The sequence below is a fragment of the Anguilla rostrata genome, chromosome 8 (assembly GCF_018555375.3).
Source record: "Anguilla rostrata isolate EN2019 chromosome 8, ASM1855537v3, whole genome shotgun sequence".
NCBI classification, from domain to species: domain Eukaryota; kingdom Metazoa; phylum Chordata; class Actinopteri; order Anguilliformes; family Anguillidae; genus Anguilla; species Anguilla rostrata.
In genome coordinates this window covers 34,572,354-34,599,139 of record NC_057940.1, presented here as the reverse complement: position 1 = coordinate 34,599,139, position 26,786 = coordinate 34,572,354, and the positions used below count along the sequence as shown (strand labels likewise).

General features: G+C 44.0%; 1 protein-coding gene across 7 annotated transcripts in view; it reads right to left on the bottom strand.

Annotated features, from left to right (window-relative positions):
- Positions 1 to 26,786, bottom strand: part of LOC135261501 (collagen alpha-1(XIV) chain-like) — a 71,831-nt gene that overhangs the window by 37,092 nt on the left and 7,953 nt on the right. For 5 of the 7 annotated variants that reach the window (XM_064347851.1, XM_064347849.1, XM_064347848.1 and 2 more), the window contains exons 4-20: positions 26,261 to 26,404; positions 25,599 to 25,688; positions 13,885 to 14,040; positions 13,088 to 13,207; positions 12,333 to 12,497; positions 11,527 to 11,688; positions 9,973 to 10,130; positions 9,363 to 9,492; positions 8,635 to 8,780; positions 8,056 to 8,185; positions 7,600 to 7,739; positions 7,137 to 7,263; positions 6,376 to 6,515; positions 5,098 to 5,230; positions 4,788 to 4,823; positions 4,129 to 4,271; positions 1,510 to 1,639 (exon numbers count right to left, since the gene is read on the bottom strand). In XM_064347851.1, coding sequence (XP_064203921.1) covers positions 1,510 to 1,639; positions 4,129 to 4,271; positions 4,788 to 4,823; positions 5,098 to 5,230; positions 6,376 to 6,515; positions 7,137 to 7,263; positions 7,600 to 7,739; positions 8,056 to 8,185; positions 8,635 to 8,780; positions 9,363 to 9,492; positions 9,973 to 10,130; positions 11,527 to 11,688; positions 12,333 to 12,497; positions 13,088 to 13,207; positions 13,885 to 14,040; positions 25,599 to 25,688; positions 26,261 to 26,404 — 2,250 coding nt within the window. The remainder of the gene's footprint in view (positions 1 to 1,509; positions 1,640 to 4,128; positions 4,272 to 4,787; positions 4,824 to 5,097; positions 5,231 to 6,375; positions 6,516 to 7,136; positions 7,264 to 7,599; positions 7,740 to 8,055; positions 8,186 to 8,634; positions 8,781 to 9,362; positions 9,493 to 9,972; positions 10,131 to 11,526; positions 11,689 to 12,332; positions 12,498 to 13,087; positions 13,208 to 13,884; positions 14,041 to 25,598; positions 25,689 to 26,260; positions 26,405 to 26,786) is intronic. The other 2 variants (XM_064347853.1, XM_064347852.1) reach the window with 1 other exon arrangement.

Here is a 26,786-nt window from a genome sequence, read left to right as displayed (position 1 = left end):
ATCATTAATGTTATATCATCAATGACGACAAGTGAGCCAGTAGCTGTAGGTATTGGCAGTACTGGCTCACTTGTCTTCATTGATGATGTAACATTAATGATGTAAGCCGACAGCAGAAGAATGAATTCTGAAGTGTACAGAAGTATCTTATCTGCTCAAGTTTAAACAAACGCCTCCAAACTCATTGGACGGCGCTTCACCCTATAGCAAGACAATGACCGCAAACATACTGCTAAATCAACAAAGGAGTTTTTCAGCGCCAAAGAGCGGAAAATTCTCGACTGGCTAAGTCATTCACCTGATCTGAATCCAACTGAACATGCGTTTCATATGCTGGAGAGAAAACATAAGGCAACTAGCCCCCGGAAACAAGCAGGAGCTGATGATGGCTGCAGTACAGGCCTGGCAGAGCATCACCAGAGAAGATACATTACATGACCAAAAGTATCTGGACACCCCTTAGTCTAAGGCTGTTTTTCATGGTTTGGGCTAGACTCCATAGTTCCAGTGAAGGTAAAACTTAATGCTACAGCATACAGTCATATTCTAGACGATTTTGTGCTTCCCCAACAGTTTGGGGAAGGCTCTTCCTGCTTCAGCATGACAATGCCCCAGGGTACACAATGAGGTCCATATAGAAATGATTTTGTTGAGAATGGTGCAGAAGAACTTGACTGGCCTGCACAGAGCCCTGCTCTCAACCCCATCCAACATCATTGGGATCATTTCTAAAGCCAACAGCAAGCCAGACCTAATCGCCCAATCAGTGCTCGACCTCACTAATGCTATTCTGGCTGAATGGAAGCAAATCCCGGCAGCAATGCTCCAACATCTAGTACAAAGCCTTCCCAGAAGAGTGGAGGTTGTTATAGCAGCAAAGGGTGGATTAAGTTCATATTAATGGCAATCATTTTGGATGAGATGTTGGATGTCAGGTGTCCACATACTTTTGGCCATGAAGTGTACATAGCACCTGGTGATGCCTATGGATCACAGACTTCAAGTAGTCATTGCATGGATGTGCGACAAAGTACTAAACATGACTACGTTCATTTACATAACATTAATATGTCCCAAACATTATGGTGCCCTGAACTGGCGGGCTATGGTGAAACCAATGTGTATAGAAATACCTCATAAAAGCCGAGAATCTGAATTTTAGCCACATGTGAATTGTTTGATTACAAATCTGAAAGTGACGAGTAAAGAACTAAATCAATAAAGGGGACTCCAGAGCATTTAACAGCTTTGTTTATTAGTTCTTCCCTACCCTACAATAAATATAATGACCTGAGAGGCAAAATTATGCTATTAGCTGTTAATCATAGGAAAACAAAGGCTCTAAGAAAAACAATAACTGATGAAATGGTATTGGACTTCCGGACCACACACCCAGCACAAATGAGTCTCTGCTCAGGTTATTCTATGCATATATTGGTTATAGTTATAGGTAGCAATATATAAGCAAATACAAACTCTTTAAAATGTACAGTTTTAAGGCACACTCACAGGTTTTGCCCATGCGGACGACGCTGGAGCCATCGCCATTAGCGTAGATGGGCGTGACGGTCACCTTGTACTCGGTGTCAGACAGCAGGGGCTGCAGGAGGAGGGTGTTCTTGGGGCTGGGCACCATGACCTGAACGACAGTGGATCCGAGTCAAAATTCCGCAGCACATGCAGCAGTTACCACAGCAACCAGGCGAGGCAGAGCGGCGCCTCCCCCCCCCCACTCAGGGTTCTGGGGTTCACCAACGTGCTTGGGAGCTCGACGAGAACGCGGGGGGATTCATTCTGCTGATTATAATCTAAACCGCTGACAGGTCATCGATTGAGCAGATCTGCTGCCTGACTGGAGCTGGAGACTGACTGATCTCTGAGCAACAGACTCCGGTGCTCACACGCTCCCTCTGCGTTTCAGTCTATCCGCATCTAAGAGGCTTCCAGGCTGGGTTCAGATAAGACGGTTCTGAAGAGTTCCAAAACAGTACTCAACAGCCCAGAAGGGCCCAAGTAGTGTCCCTATGGAATAAGAAAGCCAATCATTGCTTTCTTTGTCAGAGTGGTTTTGTGCTAGCATGGTTTAATAGCACTAAAAGAACAGTTATCTTAACAAAGAGAATTAGTCGCTGTGTTTGGCTGACACTTCCATTTGACTAAGGTTTCATACTCAGATTTGAATAGTTGCTGCCAATTTTTACAACTTTCCTGCCATAACTTTCCCACCTTATCCTGAAAATGAAAAGAAAACAGTGACCTGCCCTCCCTTTGTGACCTTAAATGGGTGGCCTGTCGATGTGATGCATATGATTGACATGCCATATTGTTCCCAGGCAACAGGGAATCAAGCAAATCAAATAGTTCACTGCACAACAGAGGCCTTTGATGTTGGCACTTGCACAGTAAGCTTGGCAAAGATTCAGACATTTTCACTCCTGTATTTAAGTTGAACAATGGTTATAATCATTTATTGCGACACTTCAGTAGTTTACCATAATCAAGGACAAAAAAATTAATTCTGCAGACAAAGAAAACACAAAAATGTAAAATTTCACTGTACTAGTCCTGTTAGCGCCAGCTAGGCAGATTAACAATTTATAATGTTGTTTATTTTAACTTTGGTACAGTGAACATCTGCTGTCTGGTATCTGCTCTACCAAGCTGCTGCATAATGCTCTTTCAAAGTCACTAAATATTATGCCAATGTTATAACACAACACTATGAAAACAATTTTTCAAGAACCTTATGTACTCATTGCTCAGGATGTTTTGGAAACAATAAATATATGGAAATTAAAACATGGCGTACTCAAATTTGCCTCGGCATATGGAAGGAAGGTTCATGAATATGAAACCACAAAACTACAATAACAATAAACCTAATTTCTTATACACTTAATTCAAACACTCAGTCGTCTATTGCTACCTATAAGATGAAATGTACAGGCTAACATACTATGATATTTGTCCATTATATTGAAGCAGTAATCAAGTGAAAAAGGATCTGCCGTTGTTTATCCGTTCTAGACATTTGTGGCCTCACTCCTGTGTTTGTTTCCCAGGCAAGCAGCCTCTAGCCTTAGCTGTCCATGTATTTTCATGATCATGACAAGCCAGAGTATTCAGCCTGACAAATCCATAATAAAAAATAATAAAAATATACTTGGCATTTCTGGTTGTCTGAATGTCCAGGCCGAGATCAGACTGAATGCAATTTAATTGCTTGAAATGAGATTTTATAATGCATGGGCCACACATAAAATATTCATAGTCTCTTCTGCAACCAATCTACAACAGGAGTTTACCAGAGGAACAGAATTAAGCCATGTTTGAACAGCTGAGCTTCTCTTTGGGGATGGACTTTCCTGTACCGAGTTCATGTTAGTGGAACTGTCCACCAGGCCTGTGGTGCTGAAACATTCCAGTGTGTGACAAATAGGTCCCACAAAGAGTTCCCACAGACAGTATTCTTCAACATGTTCTCACATGGTCTCAGTTACCAAAATTACATTTGAGATCACAAGTAAATAACAGACACAGTCTTCGCCTCTTGGAGGAGTTCTTATTTCTTTAGTTTTAAAGAATAGCAAATGAATTCTTTCATGTGTAGTGTCAGAGACAGATCTTATATTCCCACATTTTTCCAGCAATATTACATACTTATCGAGTCTAAAATATCAAACAGATCAGCAAAACCATTTGATTTTAAAATCTAAAAAAAACTTACATCGAAAAAGCATTAGTACTCACACCTTAATTCACACTTTCATAAAGTGCATGCAGAGGTCAATCATTTAAAAAATAGCATATGATTTTACTTTGATGTTTATCACAATGCCTGATGAGCTTGCAACAGTGAAAATTCAGACAGAATTTTTGCAGACAGAATCTGACACAGAAACTGGAGCTTCTGAACCAAGGCCATCTCTCAGAGGGTTCTGGCAGTTCATCACAGCCAATCAAGTTAAGACTGAACTGACTAGCAAATGAAGTTCAGCCATCCCATAGCGGGAGTCATCTTAGTCCAAGTAAAGGAACTGGGGGGGGGGGGTGGGGGGGTGTGGCCGGGCAGCTTGCCTCTCAGGCAGGGAAGGGGGAAAAGGGGAGGGGTTTAAAGACCACGCTCACCGTTTCCTCTGCGCGGTCGCCCCGGGCGCTGATGTAAGACACGCGGTACTGGCGCACCGTCGGGTCCTGCAGCTCCCAGGACACCTGCATGCTGAAGGTGGTCTGGTCGCTGATGCGCAGGTTCCTCACTCCCGTGCGCACCACTACAGGAGACGATTAGCACGATTAGCACGACACACACATTCTGCACATGTGACACATCACAACGTAGCGCCACAAAACACAACACAGCCACATACAAGTGCAAAAGCTATAAAGGACACATACATTATCCACAACGTAACACTATCACACATAGTAGCGACTGCCGTGACATATAGACATATATATATATTAAAACCTTAATGTAACACAGCATCAGATGACGTCACATGTATACACACTACAGCATCATACAGACACCAGCAAGAGCCAAATCAATTGCTACACATAAATCAAAACACCTTCATACATACAGAATGTCATATAGGAAATCGCAGTTGGCAATATGATTTTGAAATAGCATAACAGAGTTGAGTCCAGTAAGGGCCAAGTGTGCACTGTAATTTATTTTACAGTTATTTTAATTTACTGTATCTGACAGTTACATTAACGTGAACATTTTACTGTTTAAAAAATCATCCCAAAAAGGGTAAATAAAGTTATTAAAATAACCGTACCTGCGGTAGTGGCGGGCACAGTTGTTGTTCTTTGCACTTGAATACAAGGAGATTTGATTGGTTAAGACATTTGCATGTCAGATGAACAAACTTTTCACATTATCCTTCAAACAATTAACCCCTAAAAGAGTAGGAGTTCTTCAGCTCAGGAAAAATACTGCACCGATCCTTATAGCAAGAAATGTATTGTAGAAATAAGAATGTATGTACTTCAGAAATTCTACAATGTCAAAGAATACAAAATGAAAGGAAAATAATTTAAAATTGACATTCAGGTTATCTAAGTTCAGTTAAACCCAGCTTCTCTGACCTGTTGTTTCTATAACGGCCACAGCGTCACTCTCCATTTCCCCTCTGAAGATGGCAGACAGTGACACTTCATACTCTGTGAGAGGCCGTAAACTGGTCAACAGGAACGTGTTGAGTTTTCCATTCACAAGCATCTGCAGCACACAGATGCAGAACTAATCACTGAGCAATCCACAGCGGCAGAGGCAATTATGCACTCAAATGCATACGATTTTCAGAGCTTCCACACACACACACACACACACGCACTCGCGTGCACACACACACACAAACAGCACAGTGTTTTACTAACAATAGCAAAAATTAACAATGCACTGCCATCTCTGAGGAAGGTCAGCATCTGCTAATCTTTCTCAGGCTAATTTGCGTCGGAGCTCGGTGGGGGGGTTTCAGTTCACAGCGACGGAACAGCGCGCCCCGCCCCGCCTGCCATTTTCTGCTCCGGCCGCTCTCGGTAAACATATTGACCCGCGCCGCTATCTGTAAAGCGCAGCTGGGGCAAATCCCAAACCGCCGCGAAGAATCAAACGGTGCGTTTCGGAGCGCTGCGCGTGGGCCGTGCGTCCGCCCGCCTCGACCGGCCGAGCTGAGCGCCACGGCTGCCGCCGAGCCGCGAGGCCCGCCCTGAGGAGCACTTCTGAGGAGTGTGAGTGTGTGAGAGCGCACTCCTAAAGCTTTATCGGAAGCTCCACAGGCTCAGGCTCGCCCCACTCACAGCCAGGTGGAGGATGCAGGGCAGACAAGCAGAGCCGGGGGGAGGGGGGTGCTGTCCGAACTACAGCCCCGCCCCACCCCCCCACCCCCCACCTCGCAGCGATCTGCCCTCACAGACCTGGAGGGAACTCATGATTCCACTGTCCTTTTTCCACACAGTAAAATGCCAGAATAACTGATACATTTTACTCTGTTTCTCTTACTACTGATTTCTGCTGAACCCATAAATGCTGTGTGAGTTTAATGAACTCATTTACATTTTAGAGGCTACCTGAGCTTATTCCACGTTAATTAGTTTTGCCTCGGAGCTGTAATAATGGCCTAAAGTCAATCAACCTTTGACCTTTACTTTGATTCACAATAAGGTTGTTTCTTCACAAGCCAGTAAACAAAAAGTGAACTTGCCAAAATGTGCTTGTTAAGACAAGCACACATTTCTCAGTAAATCAAAGTGAGGCAAGCGAGCGTACGTTCAGATCGAATACGTGGAAGGCATTTGATAACAACCCCGTTCGACTGCCACCCTTTCGCCCTGCCTTCCCAGGGCGGCACCGGCGGCACTGACCTCCTTAGTGTCCCCCCCGGTCATGGGGGTCCAGGACACCCTGTACAGCACCACGTCCGAGGCCGGGTGCTTCCAGCCGACCCGGAAGCTGTTGGTGGAGACCTCGCTGGTCCTCAGGTCCAGAGGTTCTGGAACCATCTCTGAGTGAGAGGCAGGAGACATGTGACATTAGCCACATGATAACCACTAGGCGACCCCGAGCAAAAGAACGGTGTGACCCATAGAACAAGGGGACAAAAGGTAGATTCCATACAGATATTAGGAAGAATTTTTTCACACAGAGAGTAGTCAATGTGTGGAATAGCCTGCCAGGTCATGCAGTAGAGGCAGAAACTCCGGGGGTTTTCAAGACTAGGCTTGATTCAGTGTTAGATACTATCTAGTCTGTAGGTAATCAGAGCACTAATTTACTTAGGAAAATGGCGAGCATCGTTGGGCTGAATGGCCTGTTCTCTTCATTATATTATGTTATGTTATGTTAATAGATTCTAAACATTTTGTTTGCTCTTGCTGTTGCAGCCATGCGAGTCCATTTTAAACCTCAGCACTGTATCTGGTTGGATGCACAGTACATATATCAGTAAGCCATGTAATGGTACACTGCCCAAAATGTACTTCTAAGAGAGTGGACTATCCCCACTGGACTCTTATTAATACTGCGAACAGACATTAGACACGTGTCAATCTCAGTCTCAAAGTCAACACTTCCTCACTAGCGCTGTCAATGAGCTGCAGCCAATAGCAATGGGAGGAGCTCTTACTGGTGGTGAAGCTCTCGGTGAGGGGCTCGGCCTGGCCCTCCTGGTACAGGGCAAAGATGGCCACCGTGTACTCGGTCAGTGACGTCAGGTTCCGAAGCTGCTGGGTCGTCACCGGACCCACCTCAATCTGGGTCACACCACAGTGGACTGGGTTAGTAAGCTCTGTTACACAGATATTATACCATAGCAGGAAGAACAAAAAGCTTTATTATACAGGTAGGCCAAAAGCGATTCCACGAGTAAGCTCTATGTGCATGTATGACAAACTGTGCGCATGCATTAAACCATACAAGACTATATGAGCATGTTATACTATACAGTACACGCATTAAACCACACAACACTGTATGAGTATGTTATATTACACATGTATTAAACCATAAAAGACTGAATGAGTCTGCTATATTACACATGTATTAGACCCACCCTTGACAGACGGTAAAATGTTCACATCGCAGCTCACCTCATTTGGTTGTGTCCCGTCAGTTTTTACGTACATGATGCGGTAACCTCTGACCTTCCGGGAGGCCGCGTCCCAGGTCAGCTTGACCGAGCTGTGGTCAACATTGGAAAACCGCAGGTTGCGAGCCGGGATCAGCGGCACTGCAGAAACAACACGAAAATGGCCGACAAGCCGACGAGCCCCGCTAAATTCAGTACACCCCATTCTCGGGACAAAATCTCCACGTTCCCATTTCCTTTGCATTCCTGAAAGCTTTTTTGGGACAGAAACATGTCCTTTCACTTCCGCCTCCATTGTTATACATCTTCAAAAAGCAAGAGCTCCAGGGACAGCTGTTCACACTCAGTTGCATTGTTCACACCTAGCTCTGCAGAATTTTCTTTTACTTATTCAGATTCAGAGAGCAGTTCTTGAAGGCCATGCACAGCAGGGGATGACATGCCGGAGCAGACTCACGCGTGGTCTCCTGGCTGGTCACGGGATCGCTGGCCTCTTCGCCGTACATGGCGTACACGGTCACCGTGTACTCTGTGTCCGGGGTCAGCCCCTGCAGCTCCACATCATTCACAGTTTCTGCCACTTTCACCTGCACGCAAACACAAGGCCTGTTTGGAGCCGCTTTCACATGATCAAAAACACAAGACCTGTTAGCCACTTTTGCCTGTACAGACACAAGGCCTGTTAGTCACTTTCACCTGGGCAGAGACAGCTGTCAACACGTAGAACACTTGAGGTAAAAATCCTTCACGATCAAAGTTTTAAAGCGACAGCGCAAACTTTCACTCGAGAGCCACTACTTTTCAGCCACAGTCCCCTACAGAGGGCAGTCCCTCCTGAATTTCAGATGGGAAAAGTGCTAATTAATCACCTCAGAACCTGAGACTGCTGAAGTGACCTGTTAGATGAAAGGGTGGATTCACGACATGGCGCAAGAAAGGGAACTGCAGACAACATCTCCACGACCTATCGAATCATTTACAATAGCCTCACTGCCCAATCCGCCCCCATCCTCCTTCCCTCACCCCGCCCCCTCACCTCCTTCTCGTCAGCGGCGTCGGCCTCGGTGAGCGGGGCGTACAGGATCATGTACCCCGAGGCGCCCTCCACGCCCTTCCAGCGGGCACGCATGCTGCTGTGGGACACGTCGTACAGCTCCAGGCTGTTCACCATGGGCAGGGCCACTGTCCGACAGAGAAAAGGGCGTCACGTCATCCTGACCCCCCCAGTGACCCCAAACCCCACCAGCTCAGCTCTGTGACTCTCCACCCAACAGATTCATGCAAGGGAAACCAGTCTAGAAAAGGGACAAAGGCAATTGCAGACAGCTCATCCCCACTGGCTGTCTGACAGCTCGGACAGACACGGAACGTGCCGGAACATTGTTTCTGAGACGCTGGGAGGGGAAGACCAGACTGTGTTATGACAAGCTGGAGATCCAGGGAAACAAACTTGTGAATGGGGATTGTGAAAGCTCGTCTGTAGCCGTACTCCGTGCCTGTATGAACGATGCGCTCAATGTGAATTGAACCAGGTGCTTCTGAATCACCGCTGACAGAAATACCGCGCATCGCGTTTAGCATAGCGGCGAAGAACAAAAAGACAGTAAATCAGAGAGGTGTTTTTCAGGCACGCGAAGATGAAAATAATGAGTTGTTTTCGAGCTGCTCTCAGCCCCGGCACCAAGCGGCTTTGTCGGGAGCTGTGAAACTGAGAGGTGAGAAAGAAGGAGAGTGAGAGTGCGAAGGCACGGAGGGGGAACTCACAGGTAGTCGCGGTGCCTCGAAGCGCCTCGCTGGCGGAGCTGACGTACACGGCGAAGACGGCGACCTGGTACTCCATCAGAGAGTTCAGGTACGGCAGGACCACCGAGGTCTCACCGCCGCTCACAACCACCTGTAAACAAACGTCAGTGGACCACGTTTACTTTACTCAACGTTATTAATGGATATTTAATCAGCTGAGTATTCATAGTTCACCTTCGGTTATTTGTTATTTCACAGGTCTGGATGGGAAATGAAAATAAACATCTGGAACATTTTCACACTTTAATGAACTCCAAGAAGTGTTTGTTTTGGAGGAAGTTAGTCTGAATGGAACCTTGATTTATGAAGGCTCGGCAGGTCCAACCAAACACTGTCCCTGAGTTTCCCTGCCATCCGAAACCCATCCTAGGTGTACCCCAGATTTTCTCTTTAAGAACATCCGGAGTAATTTAAAGCACTGCCACGCCCTCTCAAAAGGTTGTAAATGGACACCCGCGGACGACCTTGCGGCCTTTGTCTACTAAAAGTTCTGTAATCATCGCTCGTACAGAGACGACTGACGTGAAAAAGAACGAGGGCACCCCGCCATCGTGAGATCAGGGTGTGTTACCTCGTCCGGCTGGCCCCCCCGGGTGGGGTAGAACACCACGCGGTACTTCTTCACCTCCCCGGGCGCGGGGGTCCAGGACACGCGGAAGCTCCGCGCCGTCACCTCCGATGTCACCAGGTCCGTAGGCGCACCAGGAGACGTCGGAGCGCCGGGCACTCCTAAAAAGGACACGTGCGCACGTTTCACTTCGTAGGAAGAAAAACACGCCCTTCACGCTCGCATGACCTCAGCCTCGAGTGATACTCTCTGCCGGGCATGTGGTAATTACCACATAAGACACAAGTCTACAGCCTTTCTGAAACTACACAAACATTATCAGTTAATCAAATATGCTCTGAAAGATTATTTTGATTAAATAGAGGAAAACACACACCAAAATTAATGAAGTGGAAAATGGAAAAGTACACAGGAAATAGATATTATGAATAATGAAAAAGGAAGTCTCACAAACTGTTATCTACTAGAAGAATATTTTCTCTAGAGTTTTACAGAAGATCTCCAAATTTCCAGTTATGCCTTTGTCCTGCCTTTGACCTGCTTCCATCAGGGAGGTGATGGAGGTCCATTCGTACCAAAACTAGCAGATTTTAAAAATAACACTTACCCTGTAGAAAACACTCTTAACAAGCCAGTGACCCAGTCTAACCACACTATGCAACTTGAATTTGCACTTTAGAGCTCTGTTCTCTATTTTACTTTATTCTTTATCCATTTCTTAACACTTTTTATTGGTATACTACAGCATGTTTATTAGTATTGTCTTGTATGCGTGTGTATTACATGTGTGCTGTGGACTGTCTTGTACCTTTAAGCTGCAGTGCACCAAACTCCCATTGAAAAAAGTATTGGTAAAGTATTGAATCTTGAATCTTTTTAAAACTGAATTAAATCTGACAATTAGATGGTACACCATTTGATATGCCCAGCAACTAATTGCCCCTCGGGGATAAATAAAGTTTAGTTAATTGAATTGAATTGAATTGAATTGAATTGAATTGAATTTGTGAAAGAACTGCATAGTAGAGTATGTCTTTATGAACAATATATGCTTTTATAAGATAAAATGAAAACTAATAAAACTAATTTACGACAGCCTTTCAGATTAAGTATTGCTGAAATTCAGAATAACATTACCTCTAATCGGGAATCTAATTTGGAAGCTTTTGAGTAAAACCCCTGTTCATTAAGCACTAGGCCATGAAAAGAAGCTAGCCAGTGTGCCGCCGTATTCAGATGGCATTTAACTTTAAATGAATGGGAAAAATGAAGGTGCCATCCACCTTACATACCTCTGCCCTAACCAGACAGTTGTCTCAGCCTAGCACACATGCCTGACTTTAACCAACTGCATTACAACTGCCTGTGTAGCAACCGGCAACACAAATCAGACTCACCAATAACAAAAAAGGACACCTAACTGTTGTAAGACATGATGTTATGCATCTGTGCATGGCTAAAAATGCACAGTGGGACATTCACAGATTTGTTAGGGCAAAAGACCATTTAGGTGAAGCAGAGGCCTGCTTCTTCAGGAGCGCCGCCACCGGCGCTCACCTTTGATCTCCTTGTCCTGCTGCTCCACGCGCTCGCACAGCGTGCGGGTCAGGCCCTCCACGATGCTGCTCATGATGGTGAAGTCGGCCACGTTGTACACGTGCGTGTCCTCGGGCGGCGACGCGATGGCCTTCAGCTCGTTCTCGTCCGCATTTTTAACGCCTTCGCGCGGAGAGAGGGAGAGAGAGAGAGAGCGAGGCAAATCACAACGTCTCCCCCGGTCCCCATCCGCAGCTGCAGGGTTTCTCGTGTTTGTTACGGCCAAAGTAAGTCAGGGGAGTTTTCACGGTAGGAAGCCATATTTATTTACACTAAACCCCCAGTAGTTTAAAATACACCATTACTGTTATTGCGATTATTTTCCAAGCTACACATGAAACATGCATAAACAAGCACTTTGGTCTATGATTAATATTGCTCATGTTTTGTCTCCAATAAATCAGCAGAAAGTACAAATAATATACTAATAACAATATGATGGCCACAGAGAAATCAAAGCCCTGTTTTTGCATTCTAAAATAAACACAGGAAAAGTAAAACTTGTCTAAACTTAACTAATCATACCATAGGGTGAGCAGATTGATGGGTTACACGAGCATTCGTTTAACAGGAAATCTAATAGCAGCTTCATTCAAGTGTTTTTCTGTAAAAATCGATTTTTAAACTTGCGGTGTTTTTGGGTTGACTCTTGTAAATAAATGTCAGCATGTCACGAGCACAGACAGAATACAAAGCTTGATGCACTCTAAAGGGCTCACGACAAAGCAAATGCCATTTTCCAGATTTATTAAAGCTTGTTTTCATACCAATAGCAAACAGCTCGATGCCCTGGCTTCGAAGGCTTTGGGCTGGGGGGATGACATCATCCTGGGACTTGCCGTCCGTGATCAAAATACCGATTTTGGGAACGCCTTCTCGGGAGCCGGATTCGGGCTTGAAGCTGTTCTCCTGGATGTACATCAGCGCAAGGCCTGCAAAAAACACACCGGAACGTTCTACAGGAGAGCGGGACATCCGAGAGGTTTCGCTAATGACACCCTGAGCGGAATCTCATACCACGTCCGTGCCAGGGCACGTCAGGAAGAGTCACGTCAGGCCTGCAGACACTGGAGCCCTCGCTGGGTAATCGTGGCATACGAGATATTTCAGTAATGATATCATGATTAAGATGCCACACCGTGTTGTATCATGTCAGTCCTGGTACAAAAGCGGCTTTAAAAGGAAACATAAGAGAATCCGGATAATACGGTTTGATCGCATTTAAATTTTCTCGGGGGAAAACACGCCCCAGTAAACACGCATTTCTAGGTGCCGTTTTTAAACCTTCGGTATGACTCTGTCGGGAACCAAACCAATGATTTTCAGGTGTCAGATTAAGTCATCTAACCCTCCAGACTACTGAGTAAAAGCAGACCACCGGTAACAAGAGAAGAGCATGGGAAAATGAGTCCTCAAAGAACAGACACCACCAAACAAGTTTCAGTGGAAGCTTTGTCCCGATTCCTGAGGCAAACAGAATCACAGACACGGGAGAGGACTGAGAGAAGGTGGGAAGCGTTACCCGTCAGCGTGTTCCCTCCTTTGTACGGCAGGTTCTTCACCGCCTCGATCACAGTCTCCTTAGTGGTGTGGGTGTTCAGGTGCCACTCCATTCTGGGGTCCCCGCTGTACTGAGCCAGTCCTGCACACAGGAGTCCATGTCACCCAAACGCCACTATCATCTGTATGTTCTTACAGTGAGATTAGACCTGGTGCACAGACTCTGAAACCTAAGCAATTAACACATACAATAGGTAGACATTGGTTTTACAGCCTTTTAATAGCCAGATATTTCCCAGTCTGCATCTAAGAGGAATTTTTATTTATAGTCATGTGATGCTGAAAACCGAAATAGTCGCTCCTCACTTTCTAGCTCAGGATATGAGCGCTATGACAATGTGGCAACATGATAATGTTGCACCAGTACAGAAAATAAAATGCTCATGAACTGGCACGTTGGTTGATTGATTTACTGACTAATAGGCATCACAATTCAGCTAACCATACTTTGCTGTAAAATAATGTGCAACCAAAAACCACAGCTTTTCCAACACTGAATGCAGTAAAGGCACCAACAAAAACTGTCAGTTTAAATGACTCATAAGATTGGAATGCATCCCAATTTATGAGGAGAGAAGCTGTTTCATGAATGAGGATATACAGTAACTGAGTATTAAATATAGTACAGCTAAGCTGGGAATTGAACCTGCAATCTCTCAACTGTGAGGTTACTGAACCAGTCTCCAAGTAGACCACAGACATTGTATGGCAATGGTGTAACGGTGACAACCACTTGACGAAGAAGCCGGTATGACTCACCTATCCGGGTCTGGTCAAAGCCCACGTTGAAAGCGCTCACCAGGTTTTCCAGGAACGTGCGGACCAGGCGGAAGTTTATCCTGCCGATGCTCCAGGAGCCGTCCACCAGGATCACGATGTCCGCTATCGCCGGGGTCTTACAGACAAACTGATCCTCTGCAGACAACCGACAGACAGACAGACAGACAGACAGGCAGGCCTGTGATTGTCTGAACGTTCACAGAAATCCACTGTGCTTGGGCATAGCATATGACAAGGCAATTTAAGAACTTTAAAATAAAACTTTGATGTGCAGATTGGGTCCAAAGCATTTAAGTTAAATACAATCAAAAACACAATCCTGCAGTTTCAAAGACAAAGAAAAGGCATTGACCACATTTTTAAATTACGCCTTTATTGAACGGGTTGACATTCATTCCAGGAGATGTTGCGGGAGGAAAAGCTCCATGACATTTATTGTGTGCAACCGAGTCTCTGCTTATCCACTCCAAAGCCCTATAAGTAGGAACTTTTTTTGTGAGACGCAAAATGTGAGGGCTCGGGACATCGTCCAGATGCCACAGAAAGCGTGGAAAAAGCAGCAGGTAGGGATGTGGGGGAACACATTTAGGTGAACTGCAAGGGAGTGCTAGATTTAGGATTAAGACGGATGCACGTCAGAATTACAGCAACACCCCTAAGTTGAACGGAGGTGAAGCAATGCTGGGAGCGTTCGGATTTAAACCTACACATCTGCAAATCTGGTGACTGTTGCACGTAGACAATGAGCTGAGATAAACCCACAGCCTTTATGCAACGAACCACGACAGACTCACAGACGCAAAAGCCAATCAACTGCATTTAAATATAGTCTCCAAAGGAATTGGGCATTACACAGAAAGATGTTCAGTGCTAATTCAAGTCTTACAGAGTTTATATGAGTTCACTACAGCCAGAATGGACTTGCATAACTCTGATAGTGTTGAACGACATTTTACTGTGTATAAATAATCCCAATAGATAACTAAATTCATTTGAATTTGAGATATGCTTGACCCTGTGCAACTGATTTTAAATCAATATTGCATTTGCATTATTGTAGTTATTTTCACGGTTGCTGTGCATGCTGTCATTATTTCTATAGTTTCCAAACTCAGAAATATTAATAAATCTAATATTAAAATGTTAAAATGAATCGCAGAGCAGCAGTTTTTTTGTCGCAAAAAGACAGTTGTAACAGAATGATGCAGTACTTTTTCTAGCCGCACGGTCACTGTTGGGTTCACCTCAATCAAAGGCATGCAATTGAAAATACAAAAAATAATCTCTCTGCTGCCAGGTAGCGGCAGATAGGAAGGCGATCTTTGATCTGTGTTCATGAATAAGAATCGGAAACAAATTCGACAAGAAACGGGAGAGGACAGCCATGGCGCGTAAGCTGTCCGCCATCAATAATTAATTGAAGCGTAAATCCAGCTTCAACGGACGTCCTGAATAACAAGGCTCTGCGACGTGCTGTCACAATTTCCCTGCCTTCCATTAACAGTCCAAAATAAGACGCGGTGACAGTGGGGATCAGCTCTTTGTGGCTTTTAATCATTTCCTCTACAATTTGGACCGCGCGGACTTCTTTTCAGGGCAGCTTCTCGATTGGCTGTGGTCAACGACAGTCCCGTTCTCCTTTGTTCTCTTCCCACAGTGCATTGCAGGTGCATGTCACGCCACCAATCTCTGCGTTGGGATCGATAGATCTTCAGGAAGCTTTCTTCTCCTGCTTCGCTGAAGGGGAAGAGAAACAGATGGAAGCAGATGAGCTTCATAAGAACAATTTGATTAAAACTCACATGTTTGTGATAACTTGTGAAATCAAAGGAAGCACATAAAAGGTGTGGATGTACTATACTGAATGACTAATCATTATGCTCATATGTTACTGTAGGCAGCCACTCATATGCCAGGTTCCTTAGCAATGGCAGCTGTAGTAACAGATGCCTTTGCTTACAAACCTCATATCACAATGGAATTTCAACTACTTCTAAACTGTGAAGTTACGATCCAACGAGCATCTAATTATGGCAGATAAAATACAAACCTAAGATCAAAACATCCATGGTTTATCATTCTGGTACATGTCTAGCACACTATAACTTATTGAATTAAAACACAAAGCCTTTCATCACTTAAGCTGATATCAACGAATATACAACCAAGCCACAGTGCAGTGTGTGGCCTGTCGCTTCCTACAAGTCTCTGTAGAGCTGGAATTTCAGCTTTGAGACTATAAGCAGACAAACACTGCACCGCAAGAAAATAAAAGGGAAACCAGGCTTCAAAATCATCCAAAGCTTTTCACATGAAACGCTATGCAGGAGAGCAGATTAAAATTTCAAAGGCCTAATTTGTTAGAGCTGTACGTTAAAGCCGCCGAATTTCATTGTTGACATTTGCTTCACTCTCAAAAATGAAAACCTTCCGCGCCGCGTTTGTGAGCACAAACGAGCCGCTCTGAGCTTCAGCCCGGCTGCGAAGGAAGGGCAGATCGGCTTAAGAAAGCAGGGAGGAGTGATTCCCTGGGAGAGATTCCACTGTGTCAGAAGAGAGGAGATTAGCGGCTGAACCACGCCATTCAAGCTTGACAGGTCGGCAGAGGTCAAGGTTCACGTTCATTCAAAGTCTTGGTTTCTGAGGGGGGGGGAGGTTGGGCACGTTGTAAGCCGAAGGTTTACTTTCCGGGGTGGTGTTTTTCCCGCCCGGTCCGTGCTTCGCACCGGACAGGTCCAGACTGATCGCCCAATAGCGCACAGTGGCCTCATCTGACATGGGGCACTGCAGGAAGAGCAGGAGATGGCTGCTTTGGAAAGCCAGCGTTTCTGTAAACAGCTGCAGATACAGGTGTTCAGAGGCAGCAGCTGTTTGAGACACATACAGCGCTGCGAGCGTCTTTCTGTTAGCGTGCCTCACCAGTCAAGCCATAGCTAAATGGGACTGGCACCTACTAAACACAGAGACCTGGATCTAATCAATCTGGCCCTAACCTCGACACAAATGTTCATATTCTTCTTCTCAACAATACTCTAGGGAGCTCAGTGCTCACCAAAAATAACTGTCTGAGACGAACAAGATGAATGTTTGCATTTGCTTTAAAGTCAAAGCTAAGGGCAAATCTTGAGTGAATCCAAGCCAGAGACAAGCTTTCACAGCGATGAATGTGAATTAAAATGTTTTTTAAAACGTGCCCACCAGTTCACAGAATGTTAGAAAGTGACTTCAGGTCTCAGAGGCAGCAGGAATGTTAACAAATAAAAATAAAAGTTTAAAAGGAAAACTATTTAACCACTGCTTTACTATACGATGTTTGCAAAATTTTGAAAGTACATGATATCAAAAAATATTTATTTAGCAAATTAAATAGCAAGTTTAAACATGGTATTTCTGCAAAACGCTTCTAGCATAATTCACCATCCATGTTGGCCTTTTGAATTAGATCAATATAGTGATAATGTCAGCTCTGGAAGACTGATATGTTAATTAATGAAGGCATCACGAATTGCTCCTGATGCATTCTGGGATATGACATCTAACAACTTCCACACACCCACCGCACAGCTAGCCTGAAAGTGGTATTTAAGAAAGCAGGTTTTCCACTTGGAAACCGGAAAGAGAAGGCTTGAGTCTCTCTAAACATTTTTACTGCATAATCTTTATTCAAGTAACAACAATACCAAACAGTTTACTTTACTGATAATTATTAGGCCAACTAAAAGTTTGGGGTACTTGAAAATCTGGCTGCAATTTGAAAACACCCAGTTTGGAAAATAATAGGTTGCAAAAAAAGACTATTAGATTTCCCATAGGGTATTACAATGTGGCAGAAGTTACTCCCTGCAGGTGTATTTTAGCCAATCCTCTCTGAGCACAAGTTTCTCTGCAGGTGTCCTGAGTCATAAGACTTCAGTTAGAAAGAAACGATTGCGCACCGCAAAGGTAATGCTAATGGTCTACAAGCCACATGATATAATCTTTTCCCTGACAACAAACAACAAAAGAAGTTATGAAGGATGAAAATGGAACTGACAAAGCACTACTGAAACTCCACATGCTGACATATTACAAAGTTGTTAATACGACATAGTAAATACAAAGAGAACAGAAAAGAGACAAGTAAATGACATGTACCTCCTGTGCATCTGAAATGCACAAAAGAGCAAGGAAATTACGAATAACTGACATTTAATTTTCGTTGCATCCTTGTATTTGTGCTGCACAGCAGTGCTCAGCAAATGTTTTCTTTTCTCTGAAATGAAATGTTGTCGGTCATGATACCGACAGGTGTTTTGCGGGCAGACAGGCAGCGACAGAACAATGTGAACCGTTCATAGAACCACTGCAGCGGGTACTGTCATTACAACAAATAGCTCAAGACTCCGGTACCAGCATTTCCAACATTAAGCAATGAAACACTCAAAAACACGCCAGGATTTTGATTTGCATATGAACATTTTTATGCAAAAATTCTCAATTTAAATGTCTCCGCTCGATCTAAACGAATCCTTACAAACAAGCCGTACAATGCAAGAATTTTCCGTCCCTTCCAGTAACCTGGGGAAAATTAGAGGCTGTTCTGGTTTATCCACAACACCCCGCTGGTACAGTACTCAAATAAATTACAGTTTCAAAGAAATAGACAGAACCAGAAACAAAGAACTGACAACTCCCCCCCCGAAGTCCACACTGTGTCTGTGTAATTTGTCACATCCCAACCAAATCAATTTTCTCAGGACTGTTCCTCCTGTCACAACATAAAGCAACTCACGAACTGGTGCCTACGGAGGCTTCACACATTATAAGACTGTCAGTGGGCAACGGTTCTTACACAGGGTCAATGGCCAGCGCAATAACACTGCCAGACTACAGAGTCCTTCTCCGGGAGCCAGTGCAACTGTACACAAAAGACTTGTATTTTCTCTCTCTCAAGGGTTAAGCAGTACAAACGGAGTCCGTGTCGGCCTGCGCTTATGGAAAAATCCATCATCTGTCACATTCCTGTGCTCTGCAATTGCAGCCCGGCCTCAGAAATGAGGCTGTCAGATTTGAAAATGAATCGATGATGCATTTGCAGAACTTTGTCATTCAGACCAAGGAGACGCCGGTATTACTTTGGACTTTTCCATCGCACTTTTTCTTATACATTTTTTCTCACGGATCCATTTCTCCCAGCCCTCTGTGATTCATGGTGGAACTTCACCCATCTGAGAATAAAGCTTAGTACACTGCAATCCGTACCTTTATCGACCCGTTTCGGTGACCCATTTATTTGGACACAGAGATTTATAGCAGACGCAAGGCGGCGGGTACAGTTGGGTACAACGTGTTAGGGACCCTCCAGTCCAGTTTAAGGTAATGCATGTCCTTCTATTTAAGTTACACTGCTATTGGGGCTGAGAAGACACAAATGTTCCACCCGAACTACACAGTAAAATGTGCAGTGTTAAATCTATTCTCACAGTGTCCATGTTGTCCCTTCTGAACTAACATGATCTCTGTTAAGAGTTTAATTAACATTGGACATTTTACATTGTGCTTGTATATTGTTTTCCTCTTTTTCTCAAATATTCCTGATAACCACAGACCTCCACGGAATACTGCTGAACCTACCCTGTACTCAACACAATGGCTGCTTGAATATCCATGGTAACAAAATGCATTCTTCCCTCCTCCATTTATTTGTAATCCTCCTATATAAACACTGCACAGGTTCATGCAGCATAAACAGAGCAAAGAACATAGACCTGATCACCAAAACAGGGTTATGCCCAAACAAAATAAGTATGAAATTTGCTAGAAAAACGTACAGAAAACATTCAAGGTTCAATCGTTAAATTAAGTGTTCACTGTTTCCACTTTCATGAGAGGAACTTGCTTTAGCATAACTAAATAGGTGTGTAACAGTCGATGCAGTTACATTTTTAAAGCAGTCTTTATGTTGAATTACTCTCAAATCTTTTTTCAAAATTGAACAATCCATTCGTCTTCCTCACGAGGGAAAGTTCCTTTAGGATGATGCAAAAGATCCCTACTAGACCATGCAGTCCTTATATCACACTTTGCATTTAATTAGAGTGGAAGTTTTCTTTTCTCCAAAGCTAACAAACCTTCTTTCACGAAAGACTGAATTCATTGACTCAGCTGAGTTAAGATAAACTCACTGCAGTGAAAAAGAGTCATGCTACTGCATGTCAAGTCCAACCGCCCCGTTTTATTCAACCGCATTCACGGTCAGTCATGTGGTATCGAACGCGACCGTATTGTATCTCCCACTTCTCCAGGGGCAGCGTATTAACCCCTTACAAGGAATTTCATTCACATCCAGACCTCTCCAGAGACGGCCTGATCGTGCGCAGAAACAAAATGGCATTACTGTTACGCAACTGGATAATTATCCTGACCGAATCCTGAAATTACTGCCATGTGCCTCGAGGGACAACAAACCACAGAAGATCCGCACTGACAGCGAGATGACCTACAGTATGTCATGTTGTCTACAAGCGCGTGGATATAGCCCTCACATCAGTTAATCACATTCACCTAAATACCTTCCTGGCATTTGACCTGCTGTGTCCTGATTCACAAAGTAGGATCGCACGCGCCATCCTGTGATCCTCCCGATGCTGTGCTATCTGGCACGTACGCACCTTTCCCGCTATCACCCACGGAGCCTGAGGCACAAGGCAGTGAATTGGGCCAAATGTATAAACACAATATAACCATCGGGCTACTGCATGCCAGACGCAAATATCAGGCCAAGCAACAAGCCCCCAGGTCACCTGCCTCAAAGATCCAGATCCTCACATGCAAATGGCCCTACTAGAGCTGAAGTGCGTATGTGACTCACCTCATAACACCTGTGTTCAAAGCAAAAACCCGGGAGACCTGGGGTAGAGCGATGGCTTCAATTAAGTACAGTTTAATGTCCTGGCTAGGCCCTGCCGCATGGAGAGGGGGAAGTGGGGGTGGGCGTGAGGACTGGCCCAGGTCCTTGGCCCACCTGCATGCCCTGTGGGAGCAGTCGCAGACAGGCAGAGATTTATGGCACAGGCTGGGGCCTTCTACTAGGGGCCCTGATTACATTGCGAAGGTATTTGGCAAGTGCGGGCAAGGAGCTCTGTCAGCAGAGTCAATTGTCTGCAGAAGAGAGAGGGAATGGGAGAGAGGGAGAGATGAGGAACGGAGTGGGGGAGAGGGGGCGGAGGAGGGAGGGGCATCCGACGCCAGCTCCAGCCCTGTGCACACCTGCCTTTGCACTCGGGCCTGAAGCTGGTACCGCGTCTCAGAGAGTGCAGAGAGAAAGGCCACAGGAGGAGGGACACCCTTCTAAGGGCACTTGTGAGTATCCATGAGTGCCCATGCATGCTGTAAGCACAGGACAGCTCATTAGCATGCTCACTATTAGAGCTGAATGGAGAGCGGTCATAACCACTTCCACACAGTGCACTTCTGGACTCCATGTATTGTGTTATAAGATCCTATGTTCTCCTGCCTTCCTGTAATCCCACATGTTTTCCTTGAAGCTACTGCAAACAGACCGTGCCAAGTAGCAAACATGCAGTATCTTTGGAAATTAAGCAAAGTGCCTTTTTTTCGGGGCCCATATGTAGTCTTCAGATATCCAGCCTCATGCCAGTATTCTGCCATTACGAAGCCAGCAACAGCAGGTACCAGCCCAAATCTACTGATGCATACAGCAGATACAGAATCTCTAACCACTTAGATTGCCAAACATGAAAATTCCCCTTTTTATATTATTCTACAGTTGGCTTTCAATACAGTCATTAAAGTGCACACTTAGCTTACTTGTCCCTTCATTACTCATCATTCGAATAGTGATGAATAGCCTTTCTTAAACTGAAGAAACCTTCAGTGCCCTGTAGGCACAAAGGCTTTGGCATAGCCTTTAAGGCTTAGCATTTTTTATGCTACAGATGGCACAGGATGTGCTTTGGTGTATGAAAATGATCTATGTGCCACAGGCCATTTTGCTGCTCTGGTAATCATATTAAACACTCAGCACGCTTTGTACCAAATGATAGAATTTTCTGCTAAATGTAAGGAGAATTAAGAAAGCATACATCAGAAAATATGCCAAATATCAGAAAGAATGCCAAAACTCTAAACATACGAATAGGCCTGATTTGCATCAGCATTTGTAGTCAACTTTGACTAGCGATAAAGTGTAAGCCTGAGTTTTTCCCCCTTTGCAATATGGGGAGACTGGCAACCACCAAACTAAAAAGTGAATACTTGCATTTGTTTCGAAGTCATGTTTGAAACTGAAATGTTTATCTCAGCCATTAGGATCTTTTTATGGCCTTAGAGAGGAACTACACTGCGGACCTCCAAATGATCCCTGCAGTGTATCACGTCTTGCAAATGCTTTCTACAATTCCATTATAATAAAATATTCATAATACAAATACTGTGTACTGTGTATTTTTTTCAGTGGGTTGACTTTAAGCCAAGTGACATCATGTGCTATGTCGTCTTCGACAACATATTTTCACAACAACACCCGTGCTTCCTGAAACCTTTAATCATACATATTTTATGTAGTGTACTCTATGTCCAAATCAGTAACTACATACAAAAACAATATTTCCAATTATAAAAGGATGTACTGCCTCTCCATCTCCACGTATTTCCCAGAGTAAGTCATTTATAATTAATCTACCCAATGGGGCTTCATATATCAAATCAGCAGGTGCATTTGCTTCGGCGATACACGTGACGCATTCCATTCATCGCAACCTCCCCTCTACCGGTCTGTTTTTCCAAACAAACAAGGTCAACCACGGCATGGCATCACACCCACATTTTCCTTTGTCAATATGGAATGTTGTGTGAATGACAGCCGTGACCTCTGACCTGCGGTGGCCCTTACTGCAGGTCCGGACAAAGTCGGCTAGGAGCAGTTTTAATCATCTTTATCTCTGAAATGCACTATGGAGGTCAAGGCTGTGCCTCTCTTTAAGCTCTACTGTGTAATGCCAGAAATGGGGTGAACCAGGACACTCACTGTCTCTTCTGAGTAATTGTAAATAAATACAAAGTTCAATATGTACGAATAAAACAGGCAGGGAACAATAAAGAACTAAATACAAAAACATTTCATTTGTAATAAATAACACCATTGGCATTTGCACTTGAACCTCACTGTTGGCTGCAGTAAAATCCGACAGCACATTTTAGGTTACTACAGACAGAGTGATGTGGCATAGAGAATATGTGCTTACCTTGTCCGTGCACTACCTGGTTCTCCTAGACAGGTACATTCATCCCTTATGACTGATATATATTCATCCAGTCCATGTGAGGGGGATATCATGAGAGGGGTCCATTACAGTCCATTTCCAAAGGTCACAAGCGTGGTTTGTACTGGAGACATCTCCTCCTTTTTAGGCCAATCAAATCAAATGCTGCTCACATAGCTGGACTCTGACTTTATCTAGATGCACAGAAGTGGTTTAAAAGTGGTACAGGATTCCCACTGCTGTACTTTGGGCAGAAAGAGAAATGGCGGTCATACAATGGTCTTACTGTGGCAACATGTAGCACAAAGGGGAGTGTGAAAAGAGTCACTTCAATAAAACAAGACACCTGCAGAGCATCCCAAGTGTCACGTACTTCCAGAGCCTGCGCACTCCACACACACACACACACACAGCCAGAGTCTGGATATTCCATACACGCACACACACACACACACACACATACACACACACACACACACACACACACACACACACACACACACACACACACACACACTGCCAGAGGCTGGGTATTCCATACACTCACACACACACACACTACCAGAGCCTGAGTACTCTACACACACACACACACACACACTCTACCAGAGCCTGGGTATTCCATACACGCACGCACACACACACACACACACACACACACACTACCAGAGCCTGAGTACACCAAAAAAAAGCAAACTGCTGGTCATTCGTCCACAAGCACACCAGCTTCCGGAGATTAATTCTTCCTTAAATCTGAATGACGTGGCAAGGAAATACAGATGTGGTAAAAGATAAAGATTACAGCATTAGCGTAGTTGCACATTTGCAATCAAAACATTGTCCCATTGGCTGAAGAACCAGGGGCTGACTTACCAACCATGCCTGCAATTCCATCCTAAATGATGCACAGGGTCATTTCTACGTACAGCACGCGATTAACCAAAGCCCAAGATAAATGCCTTAGGAGAATGTGCAAATTTCACACTGTACTACATTTACTACTGGACAGAGTGCAAAGACAATATACAATCTACTTCAGATGCAGAAAAGAAAACATGCTGAAAACAGTCATCATCTGATAGATATATATTAATTAGTAGTTTTCAGATAATATAATATACAAAAGCCTAGTACAGCCAATAAGAATTCTAAAATTTTATTTGGTGCATATAGTACCGTGTACTGCAACGCCGGAATGATAAGGGCCCCGCTGAACATTCAAGGAAGATCAATTATTTATTCATCAATAATATGAAAGGCAGAGAATCATTTCTCTCTGTGTATTTATTTCTACTGATTACTTCAGTCATTCCTCTCATTACATTTCAGGCCGCAATGTCTAAAGAAATGCCCTCAAAACTGTAACACAGCTGTCTTACAATCCATGACACGCAATACATTATTACGCTTTTCCAAACCACGGTCCTATGAAATTAATCAATCAATCACTGGACTTTTCATGTGTGGAGTATTGCCCCAAACAACATGATTAAATTATTATGTAAATTATTAAAAGCATAATTATTATACGGTTGACGCAGTGTTTGTAAAACATTGGTCATGTCTTGCCAAGCAGCTACGATATTCTCGAACGCAACACATTTAATTTCCCCTAGTGCACCTCAGAAGACACAATTATCTCCATTTCACTCTGACAGATTTTTTTCCCCCTCTTTTCCTTGACAGCTCAATCATTCTTTCCCATGACTGATAGGAGCTTGAAGCCTTCAGAGTTATTTCCCTTTGATATTTAAGAGACTCGGTAATTCATGATGTATCAAAGCCAATAATCAAGTCTTAGATATATAAGTCATGCATAACTGATAGAAGCTGGCTACATTATATGCATAAGAATAAATTCAGAAGTAGCACTGCACACATATGATAAATGAGAACCCCTGTTCATATGTTGAATCTAGAAGCTTCTCGCATAACATTCCCTGTGCCTTCTTAGGGGTAAACTAATGACTGTGGCACTGTACTGAACTGTATAGAGTTTATATGCCCATAAAAGGTAGCAATGATTCCACTGTGTGATCATGCTGCCTGTTCTGATAGGAACATTATAGTTCTTCATATTTGATCGGGTCCTCAGTTTTGAAACATACGTCATGCAGAAATCCTAGCATAGCCCTATATTATAGCTCCCTGTAATAAAGGGTTATGCTAAGCAACCATAAATCAATTCATAAATCACTCCTAATATAAACTTGGAAATATGTCTCAACCTATATTGACCTTTGACACAAAATGAAAATCATGCTTAACGCTGTAATAAAGTCCACCATAACATTCAACAATAAAGAATTAAGGTCAAACAAGATTAAGACCCTGAACCTGAAGTCCAGGAACACAATTCAGTGAACACTGCCCCTCCTGCACCTCCCTCTCGTCTTTAATCCAGTCACCGATAGCATGGCTTCATCCTACCTTCTGAAATCTCATTGGTGTCCTCACTGGTGTCCTTCAGTTTCTGTAGAGGTGCACTTGCAGTGACATCGTCAGGAACAGTTGCCTTGGCTGCAAGACATTAGTAAGTTGTCACTGGCACAGGGATATTAGCACAGACGGTAAGGCATGGACTTTCCAGCCAGTGAGCTGGATTCATTGTCGCTGACCATTTTCAAAAACACTGTTTGGTGAGTTAATCTTGATGATTGCTAAACTTTGTTTGCCAAATAATGTTTCAGTAGGCAAAATGGACCATTGCATTTAATTGTACATCCAAGGCCTCTTAAACTGAATCCTGTTCTCAGTATTATCACCTATCAGCCTAATCTTAACCCATAACCCCAACCACTATGCGCTTACTAGTTAGAGCATAGCCTATCTTAACCAAAAGGACACAGCCTGCCACTTCCTGTATGATCATTTTGTGATAATTGCCTTGGTGGTTTTCAGTCTGTTTTTATCATTATATGACATTTTTGTTTGTCATTAAAACATTTTTTTTTAGCCAATTAAGCTCTTACATAATTTCCCTTGCAGAACGAGCCCTGCTCTGCCAGCCTGTTGGCAATCTTACTGTTAAGAACATAATATTAATTTCAGATTTAATGGGCCAGCTCAGAGAGCTGCTCAGCACACCTCACCTGGATATTTGCCTAGCAGTGGCTTACTCCTCTCTGTTCCACTCATAGCAATGACCTTTATGCTGTACTCCTTCCCTGGAGTGAAGTTTTTGATCTCCGCTTTACTTTCTGCCTTGGAAATCTGCTGCTCATGTTCTTTCCCACCTGCAAAGGACCCAGAAGGCATTGGTACAGCCTGTGTTCTTTTCACTAGAATTTTACACTTTCCCCTTCTAAAATCTTGAGTGTCCATTCAGTGTAAGGGCTTGAAAATGTAGGAAAATGTGATAGCATGGTACAGCACAGAATAGGGGAAGGGGTTGGGTGGGGGTTGTTTCGGAGTGGGGGTTTCTTACAGTGAATTATCCCTGTCTGTGATCAGGGTACACACACCAGTAACGTGTCTGCAATAGGGGACAAGTGAGGGCGTCTCCCTGTTCGAACACACCCGCATTCTTCAGAATCACCCAGGGGATACCCTTCTCTGTTCAAAGCCCAGACACTGTTTTTGGAAACTAAACAACCTCAATAGCACAAACGGCATCAC